Source organism: Mauremys mutica, chromosome 5 (assembly GCF_020497125.1).
Source record: "Mauremys mutica isolate MM-2020 ecotype Southern chromosome 5, ASM2049712v1, whole genome shotgun sequence".
Classification (NCBI taxonomy): Eukaryota; Metazoa; Chordata; order Testudines; family Geoemydidae; genus Mauremys; species Mauremys mutica.
In genome coordinates this window covers 143,655,465-143,668,910 of record NC_059076.1, presented here as the reverse complement: position 1 = coordinate 143,668,910, position 13,446 = coordinate 143,655,465, and the positions used below count along the sequence as shown (strand labels likewise).

The window sequence follows — 13,446 nt, the reverse complement described above, 5'->3', positions numbered from 1 at the left end:
CCCTATGCCCCTCCCCCACCGCAGCTGGGCCACCATGTCCCTCCCCTCCCCCACCGCAGCTGGGCCCTTGTCACGGAGTGTGGGGGAGTCCGGCCCTGCACCCCTTTTCCTGAACTCACGGTGACTCTCAGCCAGCCAGTAAAACAGAAGGTTTATTGAACGACAGGAACACAGGATACAGCCCAGCTTGTGTTCGGAGCCAGGACCCCTCGATCTGGCCTCTCTGGGGGGTTCAGGGTGCTTGGATCCCAGCCTAGGACCCCCTGAAAACCCACCACCCAGCTCCCAAACTGAAGACTGACTTTACTCCACCCTTCCCTTTGTCTAGCCCCAGCCAGAGGTGTCACCTCCCCTCCCCCAGGCCTAGCTCATGTTACCGCTGAATACCTGCATCTCACCTAAAATCCTCCCTGCTCTCCCCTCCCCCACACAGACAGCCCCTACTCCATCACAGCCCTATGCCCCTCCCCCACCACAGCTGGGACCTCATGCCCCTCCCCCACCTCTCCGCAGCTGGGCCCTATGCCCCTCCCCCACCACAGCTGGGCCCTGCCCCACCCCCACCGCAGCTGGGACCTCATGCCCCTCCCCCACCCCTCCGCAGCTGGGCCCTATGCCCCTCCCCCACCGCAGCTGGGCCACCATGCCCCTCCCTGACCTTCCCCCACCTGGCTCCCAGCCCCCCTCCCCCCCCTTGAATGGCCCTTGGTCCCAGTGCTCTGCTAGGGTGACCCCCTCTGCCGGATGAAAATAAGGGGAAACCACGTGACAAAGGAGGGGTAACACTTTGTGTTACGGGACGTTTTAGGGAAACCCCAGCACGCCATGTATTCCTCTCTCACCTCTACGGCTCTGCTGCCCTTCAGGATCCACCTGCAATTACCTGACGCAGCACCTGAGTGTTTAACATGGTCTCTGTGATCAATTTTAATACAGTTCAGTCCATCTGAAAATAACAGTGGGTGCTCACCCTAGCTCCTGGTTCCACCTTTAAATCCTTCCTGTGGCCCATTTCCTCTGTGGCACTCAGACACCAGGGCCCCTAACTGCCCCCCTCCCACCAGGCTTTCCTGTGGGCCCATCCCCTCGGCTGGGGCTTGCAGCCTTGGTTTCTTGCAGGCCCCAGGCAGGGGAACAGAGGGGATGTGGCTCCTACTGACCAAGGCCTGATCTGCACTAGGCACTTACATCCCTATAGCTCCGTCTTGCAGGAGTGCAGAGCGGCTCCGTGAAAGTGGCCTAACCCCCAGTGCAGACAGCACTAGGTCAACGGGGAGGTGGATTACCTGTGCCAGTGGGAGAACCCCTCCCGCCGGTGTGGGCAGTGTCCACACTGAAATGCTGCCGCTGCTCCGTAGTGGTGTTTGAAGCGTAGACCTGTCCCGAGCTGTATTTTCACTACACAAGCTGCACCGAGACTGACCCCAGGAAGGGACCAAGGCAGCTGGCCGGAGAAAGTCTATATGTAAATGAAGCTGATAAACAGCATGAGCACAAAGCCAGCTCCCGCCCCCACCATGTTCTTCTGCTGTAGCTGATCGTCCAGCCCCTCCCCGACCCCTGCACAGCACTTGGCTGCAGACATAGGTCCGTGCACTGTCTCCCTCCCACATGAACACATCAGGAGCGGCTGAGGGGGCTGCTCGTTTCCAGCATGTCAGGCTGGGCTGAGCCCACCGTGCTCACAGGCAGGTGTCCTGGGAGGGACTCGCTCTGTTCTGTCACCGCTGCCTTGTGCCCTTGGGCCGCTGCGCGGCTTGTGCACAGGCTGAAGCACCACCTCTCAGCGACTCCCTAGAGCCCTGCTCGGTGCCCTCTGGGGACCCACCCCCCTTCCCAGCAGCCCCCAGAAGCAGTGCACTCTGGGAGAGTTTGTAAGGCCGGGGGGAGGAGGGGATTGTTAGCACTGTCTGAGCTACCCCCTAGTGCCCTCCATCCCCCCCGGCGCTGACATGGCGCCCCCAGCGCTGGCCTCAGAACCCCTGGGCTGGGACGTGGGACCCGCTGGCCAGGCCTTGGTGCTCGGCTGGGCGTTTCTCTGAGTTTCTCTCCCACTCCTCAGGACCTGGGCAGCAAGGACTTGAAACGCGAGAGGCTCTTCCTGGTGTGTCAGATTGTGCGGCTGGGGCGCATGGACCTGAAGGAGACCTACACGCGGAAACTGAGCACGGGCCTCAGACGGCCCTTTGGCGTCTCGGGTGAGTGCGGGCCCTGGATCCATTTGTTCCTGGCTGACAGCGGGCAGCAGCCCTTGGCCCAGCAGTGCTGCCCCTCCACTGGCCGCCGAGCCAAAGGGCTCCAGCTGCTTGGCCTGTGTCCCTGGCCTGAGGTGGGGGCTGCATGGCCGCAGTGTTAGCCTGTCAGCCCGTGACTTGCCCTGGCCCTCGCCTGGGCCAGCATCCCCGCTCCCTGCCAGATTTGCCCCCTTATTTACAGCTGAAGGTGGGGAGAGGCCAATGCCATCCACTCCCACCCAGCCCATCCCTCTCCCCAGAGCCTCTTCCCCAAGGCTTTGTCAGGCTGCTTACAAGTGTCCCCGTGCTGGGCTCAGCCCTGCCCAGGGGGCTGATTGACAGGTGCAGCTTTTGCCTCAGACTGTAAAGCCAGAAGGGACCAGTGTGACCACCTGATCTCCAGCGTAACCCAGGCCACAGCTGTCTCTGTGCAGGGCGTTTCTCTGAGCTGCAGCTGACCTCAGTCTGCTTAGTAGTAACACACACCTAACACACCTCCCTCATGCGTGGGCTTTGGTCACATCCTCCTGGGCTGTCTTTGCGCTGAGCCAGACAGACTTGGCACTTCCGGTCTCTTTCGGCTCTGGGGCTGCTCCAGCTCCCTGTGGTTTGTCACTCTCCGTCTGGCCCTTAGGGACCTGGGGCTTAGTGCAGGGGCTGGGAGCTTTCCAGGGTCAGAGAAAGGGGGACTCTTCCCTCCCATTGTTAGTGATCAGAGGACAATAGCGTCTCTCTCCTGGGAGAGGGCAGCAGGCGCAGCCACTGTGGGGAGGAAGCCAGTGATCAGCCATGTCAGAGGCGAGCTCCTGCTGGCATGTTGTGAGGCCTTTGCTTGTGCATCCCCACCAGCTGCATTAGGTTTTTACCACCACGCTCCACTGCAAGCTCCTGTCTCTTTGCTGCCTCATCCCACGCAGACCCTCTTACCACTCCTGCTCTCACTAGGGAGCTCAGGGCATGGTATTCCCCCAGCTCAGGGTCGACACAGGTCATGCAACGTCTACACTCGTCCTGAGTTGACCGTAGGAGGTCGAGCCCGGTTCTGCACTGTTTGACCATTCTGGTTAGATAAGAGCCCCCAGCCAAGCGCCCAGTCCATGTTCCATTGGGTCAGTGATTGCTAGGTGTCAGTGTCCTGGTGACCAGATTTGCCATTGTCTTATCAGATTCTCCAGTGATATGGGATCGGCCTTGGCCAGTCCTTTTTAATGACTCATTCAGTCTCAAACAGCTAGGCGACATTCATGCCTATGTCTCTTAGCCCACCCTGAGAGCAAATAGTCCCTACACTGGGTAGCCATGTGAAATATAGGGGAAACTGAGGCACACATAGGCCTCATAAAAATATTACAGAAATTCCTTCCCACAATAGGTAAGTTGGACAGGAAGCTGATCCTGGGGCCGGTTTTGTTCAATATCTTCATTAATGATCTGGAGGATGGCGTGGACTGCACCCTCAGCAAGTTTGCAGATGACACTAAACTTGGAGGAGCAGTAGATACGCTGAAGGGTAGGGCTAGGATACAGAGGGACCTAGACAAATTAGAGGATTGGGCCAAAAGAAACCTGATGAGGTTCAACAAGGACAAGTGCAGAGTCCTGCACTTAGGATGGAAGAATCCCATACACTGCTACAGACTAGGGACCAAATGGCTAGGCAGCAGTTCTGCAGAAAAGAACCTAGGGGTTACAGCGTATAAGAAGCTGGATATGAGTCAACAGTGTGCCCTTGTTGCCAAGAAGGCTAACGGCATTTTGGGCTGTATAAGTAGGGGCATTGCCAGCAGATCAAGGGACGTGATCATTCCCCTCTATTCGACATTGGTGAGGCCTCATCTGGAGTACTGTGTCCAGTTTTGGGCCCCACACTACAAGAAGGATGTGGATAAATTGGAGAGAGTCCAGCGGAGGGCAACAAAAATGATTAGGGGGCTGGAGCATGTGACTTATGAGGAGAGGCTGAGGGAACTGGGCTTGTTTAGTCTGCAGAAGAGAAGAATGAGGGGGGATTTGATAGCTGCTTTCAACTACCTGAAAAGGGGTTCCAAAGAGGATGGATCTAGACTGTTCTCAGTGGTACCTGAAGACAGAATAAGGAGTAATGGTCTCAAGTTGCAGTGGGGGAGGTTTAGGTTGGATATTAGGAAACACTATTTCACTAGGAGGGTGGTGAAGCACTGGAATGGGTTACCTAGGGAGGTGGTGGAATCTCCTTCCTTAGAGGTTTTTAAGGTCAGGCTTGACAAAGCCCTGGCTGGGATGATTTAGTTGGGAATTGGTCCTGCTTTGAGCAGGGGGTTGGACTAAATGACCTCCTGAGGTCCCTTACAATGCTGATATTCTATGATTCTATGATTCAGAGGGGGCTGGTTTTCCCTCGGCAGGGCTCAAATTCACTAGAGGGCTGGAGCTTCTTGCATCATTGTAAGACTGGCTTCAGCCTCAGCTAAAATGCATCCAAAGAAGTGGGTATTCACCCACGAAAGCTCATGCTCCAAAACATCTGTTAGTCTATAAGGTGCCACAAGACTCTTTGCTGCTTTTACAGATCCAGACTAACACGGCTACCCCTCTGATAGCTAAAATGCTGTCACGTATGAAAAATTCACTAGTATTGGGAAAACACTGGGGGGTGGAGGGATTCTGTGAGGATAGTGCTGGAGGGCTGAGTGATATCTGTGGTGACTTGCTGGGGACAGTGTTAGGGGGAACAGGGATACCTGGGGTGAATTGCTGAGGGGATAGCATTTGGGAGCAGGCAGGAGGGGATGATAGTGAATTACTGGAAGTATAGCGTTTCTGGAAGTGGAAGGCTATCTGTGGTGAGTCACTGAGGAAAGAGGTCCATAGCTATGACTCATCCTGATATAATGAGGCAAAAGGTGGTAGTGTGTCTGCACTATTTCCCCCCTTGAGAGATTTAGTGATGAAACAAAAGCCAGCCACGGTTTCCAGACGACGACCCCAGCAACCACCCTTTCTGTGAGTGCTGTCAGAGGGGATGGGGGTGACATCCTCAATGCGCCCAGTCATTGTTAGGTGGATTTTTCAGTTCAGTAGAAGTAGCTGGATTGAGCTGACTTGATTGAGAAGAACACCTTTTTTAGTCTAAACAAGACCCCAGGAAAGCTGCAGTGAAACTGGGCAGTAGTTCTGGTTTCATTATTGAAGTCCTGCAGCTCCTCTTTCAGGGACAGTGAAGGAATTGTGTAGAGCTCCTAAAACAGAAGGGGAAGGAAAAGCTAGGCTGACTGGGGGAAGCAGCCACAGCTGGGGCCATGCCCCAATCAGGCCACAGCTGGCCCTATAAAGAGGGCTGGGGCCAGATGCTGGACATAGTCTTCTCTAGCTGTAGAGGGAGATGGGCCTGGCTGCTGGGGAGTGAGAGAAGGTACCTGGAGTGGAGCAGGGCTGGGGAAAGGCAGAGGAGCTGGGGAGCTCCAGCCTGGAAAGCCCCAGGCTGTGGCCTAGCAGAAGACCAAGGGGTACTGGGGGTTGCAGAGGGCAACCCAGGGGTAGGCAAAGGCAGCAGGTCCAAACCCTCCTTGCCTGTGATCAGTGGCTTATTCTGCAGTCTGCCCCAGGGTGTGGGGGCTAGATAGTGACTGGTAGTAGCCCATGACTGAGGCAAGGTGAGGATAGAGGGTTGGGGGTTCCCCTGGGAGACCCTGAGACTGTGCGGGTATTGCCAGGGAGCAGCACCCCAAAGATGAGGGACATGGGGGCCAGCAGCAAGTGGGACACCAGCCTGCAGAGGGTGCTAATTCCTGAGATGATGAGTGGGAGGTGTTGCAGGGGTGAGTCCTGCATCACTACAAATTGACTAAAATCGTCCCTCCTGTGTTATGTAGGAGGTTAGTTTGGATGATCAAATGGTCCTGTCTGGCCTTAAAATCTATGATAATAGGAAAACTGAGGGAAATCAGATGCAGAAAAGCCTCCTTTATCCTTTAGGGGCCAGTGCAATCTATTGGTTGTTTTCTAATTCATGAGCCAGTCCTAGTTCTAAATGTTCCCATCATTGGAGCTCCCTGACCTCTCCCTGAGACACAAATCTAAGTGAGGAGCTATCTCCCTGCCAGGAGACACTTCCTGGGATTCAGCCAAAATTTCCCCTGTTCATTTCTTCCCATTCCTCCTTCTTCTACCTCCTCCTTGCACTTCTCAGCCTGACATCACCATCATCTGAGAATGTGGTGGGTTTTTTTTGCAGGTTCTTTTATGTGGTTATTATGTTCCTCTCACCTATTGGCAATGACAGTAGCTCTAAACACAGATCAGAGGTGCTCAGTAATGTCTGGCTATCTCTGGTTGCTCTTTTCCCATGAAAGCTCATCGAATCATAGACGTTAAGGTCAGAAGGGACCATTACAATCATCTAATCTGACCTCCTGCACAATGCAGGCTACAGAATCTCACCCACCACTCCTGTATCAAACCTGTGTCTGAGCCACTGAAGTTCTCAAATCATGGTTTAAAGACTTCAAGGTACTTCCTGATCCAAAATATGGCGATCAGCTAAACCCTGAGCATGTGGGCAAGACTCACCAGCCAGCACCCAGGAAATAATTCTCTGTAGTAACTCAGATCCCACCCCCATCTAACATCCCATCACAGGCCATTGGGCATATTCACCACTAGTAGTCAAAGACAAATTAATTGCCAAAATTAGGCTATCCCATCATACCATCCCCTCCATACATTTATCAAGCTTAGTCTTGAAGCCAGCTATGTCTTTTGCCCCCCTACTCCCCTTGGAAGCCTGTTCCAAAACTTCACTCCTCTGATGGTTAGAAACCTTTGTCTAATTTCAAGTCTAAACTTCCTGATGGCCAGGTCATCCAGATCTTCATGTATGATATCCCGTTTCTTCTCTGTATTGGCAATACCTCCCAGCTTTGTGTCATCCGCAAACTTGATTAGCACATTCCCACTTTTTGTGCCAAGGTCAGTAATAAAAAGATTAAATAAGTTTGGCCCCAAAACTGATCCCTGAGGAACTGCACTAGTAACCTCCCTCCAGCCTGACAATTCACCTTTCAGTATGACCCATTGTAGTTTCCCCTTTAACCAGTTCCTTCTCCACCTTTCATATTGATCCCCATCTTTTCCAATTTAGCTAATAATTCCCCATGTGGAACCATATCAAATGCCTTACTCAGGATGAGTTGGCAATGGAGGGTGGTCATTGTGCCCTCTGGGTTGGTTCAGGGTTGTCCAAAGGACCTTATGATCATAGGCTCCTGTCCCTTGTCTCTTACAGTGATGGACATTACAGATATCATCAAGGGAAAATGTGAGAGTGATGAGGACAAGCAGTACTTCATTCCTGTGCACCTGTGAGTAAAGCAAGCACTTATGAGCAGAGAGGAAGGGGGGCTGCAAGGATTGGGGATGAAGGCTGGAGTTAAGACACATGGGACTTTCTATTCACTAGAGAAGAACTCAGCTGCAAAAAGGGGAACATTTCTGAGTCAACTGACAGTCTCCCTCTCTTGGGTGCGTAGAAGGGTGGGAAGGAAACACTACCCATGGCCAGGAGAAGCTGAGCATAAGAACAAGGGTATACTAAATTAGCTTAAAAGGTGACAAATTCAAAACTGATCAAAGGAAATATCTATCTTTTTGACTTCAGGATAATTAGATTGTGGAACTTATTGCCACAAATGTCACTGTGGCCAAGAATTTAGCAAGATTCAAACAGGAATTGGACATTTATATGGGTAACAAGAATATCCAGATTCTTGTCCAAATATCCAAAATATCCAAAATTTTGTAAGACATATTAAACCTCGTGCTTCAGGGTTTGAACAAATCTCTAACAAAAGGGGTTAGGAGGAGATGTAATGTTGGAGGCATATTATTGCACATCTATTTATTAATTCTTTTGAAACTGCTGGTGCTGGCAGCTGACAGAGATGGGGCTAGATGGATCACGGGCCTGATTCAATCGAGCTATTCCTGTGTTGTTTTTCAAGTGCTTGTGCACATATATTTTTCCATCCTATGCCTGTGCACACCCAGTGCACTCAAGACAGAGATATTTCATAAACAGCATTGTCTGGGGATTCAGGGAACTGTCTGTGCCTTGTGTGCACTCATCCCTCCAGCCTAGGCCATAAAGGGCAGGGCTGCCTGACCCCCTCTGTTTCTTTTCAACGCCTGTGTAACATAGGCATGCCCAGAAGGCATATTACACCTGTGTCTGACCAGCTTCCCAAAGGGGGGGTTATGTGTGGTCTCTGTCAAAGCTAAGAGCTAGCTGATCATCGTGGTGATTGTCAGTTGTTTGTACAGGAAATGTTTTAAGAGAGATGTAAAATGTAGAACATCATCATGTTCCAAAACTGTTGGCAATAAGGTGGGATGGGTCTCAGAGCTAACTCAAGCAAGAGTGAGAACAATCGCTGTCTTCCAACTCAGCCCTGTGTTTACAGTCTGGACCAGATGCAGGTCTGAGCACTTACAAAGACAAAAGAACCCCATGAAAAACTCTGAATAGAGGACCCTCAGGGCTGAGCTCAGGTTAACGTAACACCCTGATTATGAAGAGACAAATAGTTTGGGACTGTATAGAAGAAGAAAGGGTACAAGGTGTTATGTATGATTCTACCAGAAGATGATTTCTTTTTGTCTTCTGACTCCGGGAGCAGCAGTGAGGGCTCTCTGGTGCCATGTTCAGGTTAGTCACCTTCTAGAACTCTGGGCATGACTTCAGAATAGAATTGTACCATTCTAGACAGAGATCCCTTTCTAGGTCTATTAATTCTCGGGGACCCCCTCGTTGGCCTCTGGTACTGTATGGGCACCTTGGGATATTGCCTACTACACCAGAACTGCCTCAGTACACAGCTGAGGCCTCAGTCTCCTCAACCCCAATTGACTTAAGAAATTCCCTCCACCAACCCCCCAACTCTCCCAGCTGCCTGTTTCTGAAGTGCAGACAGAAGATGGGCTTGAGGCTGATCAACACTGGATCCCAGCTCCCATCTCATCCTCATCCCCTGATGAGGCAGTTGCTCCTGACCCTAGTCCACCCATACCAGAGGACTATAAAGCATTCCAGGAGCTAATGAGAACAATAGTCACAACATTGGAGCTGCTGTTAGAGGTTGTTCAGGAGAACCTGTAAGGATTTGTGGGACTTGAGCCTGCATCTGTGGTTTGGCGGTGCTTCCATGCTGCCATGGCAGAGTCACTGTGGGAAGTGCTGCCTGCAGTAGAGTTGACCAACAAGCCCTTCCCATGACCGCTGGTTGGTCCAGATCTACTATGGGACAGAGTAGGCCTATTACTCAGTGAGGAGGGAAAGACTCTGCAGAGGATGTGAGGGAGATTCCCACACTTGAGCTGTTCTTTTTAGGTGACAGAGCTGAGGAACTGTCCCAGACAGAGGTGTCAGTAGAAGAGGATTTTGAACAAATTGATCAATTAAACAGTAATAAATCACCAGAACTAGATGGCATTCACCCAAGAGTTTGGAAGGAACTCAAAGATGAAATTACCACTAACTATGGTATGTAACCTATCATTTAAATCAGCTTCTGTGCCAGATGACTGGAGGATCATTAATGTGACACAATTTTTTAAAAAAGGCTCTGGAAGTGTTTCTGGCAATTAAAAGGCTGGTAAGCCTGACTTCAGTACCAAGCAAAGTGGTTGAAACTATAGTAAAGAACAGAATTGTCAGACACACAGAGAAACACGATTTGTTGGGGAAGAGTCAACATGTCTTTTGTAAAGGGAAATCATGCCAAACCAATCTACTAGACTTCTTTAAGGGGGTCAACAAACATGTGGACAAGGGTGATCCAGTGGATATAGTGTACTTGGACTTTCAGAAAGCCTTTGACAAGGTCCCTCGCCAAAGGCTCTTAAGCAAAGTAAGCTGCCATGTGATAAGAGGGAGCATCTTCTTATGGATCAGTAACTGGTTAAAAGAGAGGAAACAAAGGGTAGGAATAAATGGTTGTTCTCAGAATGGAAAGAGATAAATAGTGGTGTCCCCTAGGGGTCTGTACTGGGACTATTCAACATATTTATAAATGATCTGGAAAAAGGGGGAAACAGTGAAGTGGCAAAATTTGTTGACGATACTAAATTGCTCACGATAGTTAAGTCCAAAGCAAACTGAAGAGTTACAGAGGGATCTCACTAAACTGCGTGATGGGGCAACTAAATGGCAGATGAAATTCAGAATTGGTAAATGCAAAGTAATGCACATTGGAAAACACAATCCCGACTATACATAGAAAATGATGGGGTCTAAATTAGCTGTTACCACTTGTCAGGAGTCTACCCTCACTTGAAACTGGGTGGTTTCAAAGTGAGGACCCGCATGTCTTCCCCCCACCCCAAAATCCTAGGGTAGGTCTCCTTCAGGCTGCCACCACTCGGTCGATTACGTGGGCCGAGACACCCCTATATTCCCCCTCCCACTCCCCTTTCCAGAGACGTTCCCTGGGGAAATACAGATCCACTCATCGGAGGGAAACCTCCCCCCCTCTCTCTCTCCTAGCCACTGGAAAGAGATACCTGATTCAACTGTTTGAATCAAACCCAGGAGGAACTATCTCCCCCCTCCCTTCTCTGCCCGGAGATAAGCCTGACTCACCACCGAGAGAGTGTCTTCGCCCCTCCCCCTATCCACAGTAGAAGGGATTTAATCAAGTCTTGATAGAAAGAATTTATTAAAAGGAAAACAAGAAAATAGGATTATTAGGTGAGGACACAACGTATCTTTCTAATACTCACTATCTTGACTAGAAGAAATTAGTTCAGAAAGGTGGAAACTTGTAGACTTGATTAAAACATCTGGACTCTTGTAACTCCAGACGGCTAAAGACCAAGACCCCCCCAAACAGAGGGAAAAGTTCCCTCCTAGGAGTTTCAAATTCTCTTCCCTGATTGGTCCTCAGGTCAGATGCCCACCAGGTACTATGCTTTAACCCTTTACTAACTATTCATGACACCACTCAAGAAAGATCTTGGAGTCATTGTGGGTAGTTCTCTGAAAACATCCACTCAGTGTGCAGCAGCAGTCAAAAAAGCGAACAGAATGTTAGGAACAATAAGGAAGGGATAGATGAGACAATAAATATCTCAATGCCACTATATAAATCCATGGTATGCCCACACTTCGAATACTGGGTGAATTTCTGGTCACCCCATCTGAAAAAAGATGTATTGGAATTGGAAAAAATTACAGAGAAGGACAACAAAAATACTTACGGAAGCTGTTCCATAGCCTTATGAGGAGAGATCAGATCCCCTGTCGGGAGGCAATCTGGCTGTGGAACTTCTGCATTCAAAACAGCATCACTCTTGAAACCTCACACCTGCCAGGGGTGCAGAATGTTCTCACAGATTCTCAGCAGATAGTTGTGAATTGTAACCAAGTTGTCCCTGAAAAATGAGATAGATAGTGAGGTCACTTCAGTCTTCTAGAGATGGGAATTTCCTAACATGGACTCACCAGAGACAGTAGGAAATGCAGCCTCTCTGTTCTCTGTCCAGCCAGAGTTCAGGCTCTGTGACGCATACAATCCAACTACCTGAGGAATCGGAGCTTCTGTATGCTTACCTTCAATCCCGCTGATTTCCGGAGTAATCAGGAAGCCAAAACAAGAACAAGCCAGGATGATTTTTAAAGCCCTGGCGTGGCCAATACAGTACTGGTATTTGGACTTGCAGACCCTGATGATACAATCTCCATTCACATTACCAGTTCTCCAGGGCATAATTTTGCACCCCAATCCAGAGAGTCTCAGTGGTTGACCGTTACAGAGAGAATCTGTTAACAGGCAGTTCAGCAAGTACAGATTAGTAGTAGAAAGCATTCCACCTGTCTAAGTGGAAGAGGTTCTCCATCTGGATATGCTGGCACAAGTTGTCTCCATCCATTATGCAAATTCAGGACCTGTTGGAACATCTGCTAGAACTCAGGCCTGTCAATGAGCCCAATAAAGATCCACTTGGCAGCCATATTGGCTTTTCACCCATCTATTGAGGATTACTCTATTTTCTACCACCCTGTGGTCAGGAGATTCTTGAAAGACTTAATCAGGGTCTACTCATTGGTTAAAGCCCCAGTTTCCCTTTGGGACCTTAAAATAGTCTTCTCATTGCTCATGGGACCACATTTTGAGCCTCTAGCCTCCTGCTCCTTGTTTCATTTGTTTCCAAGCTGCATTCTTGGTGATGATGCATAGATTCCAAGGCTAGAAGGGACCATTGTGATCAACTAGTCTGACCTCCTGTATAACATAGGCCATAGACTTTCCCCCAAAGAATTCCTAGAACATATATTTTAGAAAAATATCTAATTTGATTTTAAAATTGTCAATGATGGAGAAGCCACCACTACCCTGGGTAAATTGTGCCAATGGTTAATTACCCTCACTGTCAAAAAATTATGCCTTATTTCCAGTCTGAATTTGTCTATCTTCAATTTCCAGGCATTGGATTCTGTTAGACCATTCTCTGCTAGATCGAAGAGCCCATTATTAGATATTGTTTGCCAATGTAGATACTTATAGTCTGTAATCAAGTCACCCATTAACCTTCCCTTTGTTAAGTGAAATAGATTGGGGTCCTTGAGTCTGTCACTATAAGGCATGTTTTCTAATCCGTCATTCATTCTTGTGGCTCTTCTCTGACCCCTCTCTAATTTATCAATATTCTTCTTGAACTGTGGACACCAGAACTGAACAAAGTATTGCAGCAGCAGCCGCCCAGTGCCAAATATAGAGGTAAAATAACTTCTCTGCTCCTACTCGAGATTCCTCTGTTCATGCATCCCAGGATCGCATTAGCTCTTTTGGACACAGTGTCACATTGGGAGCTGATGCTTAGCTTATTATCCACCCTGACCCCCAAATCTTTCAGGGTCACTGCTTCCCAGGGTAGAGTAAATAAGGCCTAATTTTTTTGTTTCTAGATGTATACCTTCCCATCTAGCCATATTAAAATTCATATTTGTTTGCACTTAGTTTACCAAGCAATCCAGATCGCTCTGAATCAGTGACCTGTCCTTTTCATTATTTACCACTCCCCCATCTTCTGTGTCATCTGCAAACTTTATCAGTGATGGTTTTATGTTTTCTTCCAGGTCATTGATAACAATATTAAATAGTGTAGGCCCAAGAACCAATCCCCGGGGGAACCTACTAGAAACACACCCGCTTGATGACAATTCCCCTTTACAATTACA

The 13,446-nt window shown here is 49.4% G+C and overlaps 1 protein-coding gene across 4 annotated transcripts in view; it reads left to right on the top strand.

Moving 5' to 3' along the window:
• Nucleotides 1–13,446, top strand: part of LOC123370842 (dedicator of cytokinesis protein 2-like) — a 336,056-nt gene that overhangs the window by 46,141 nt on the left and 276,469 nt on the right. For 3 of the 4 annotated variants that reach the window (XM_045017656.1, XM_045017657.1, XM_045017655.1), the window contains 2 exons: nucleotides 2,063–2,198; nucleotides 7,498–7,573. In XM_045017656.1, the coding sequence (XP_044873591.1) occupies nucleotides 2,063–2,198; nucleotides 7,498–7,573 (212 nt within the window). Of the gene's footprint in view, nucleotides 1–2,062; nucleotides 2,199–7,497; nucleotides 7,574–9,734; nucleotides 9,751–13,446 lie in introns of those variants that run through there. The other variant, XM_045017658.1, reaches the window with a different exon arrangement.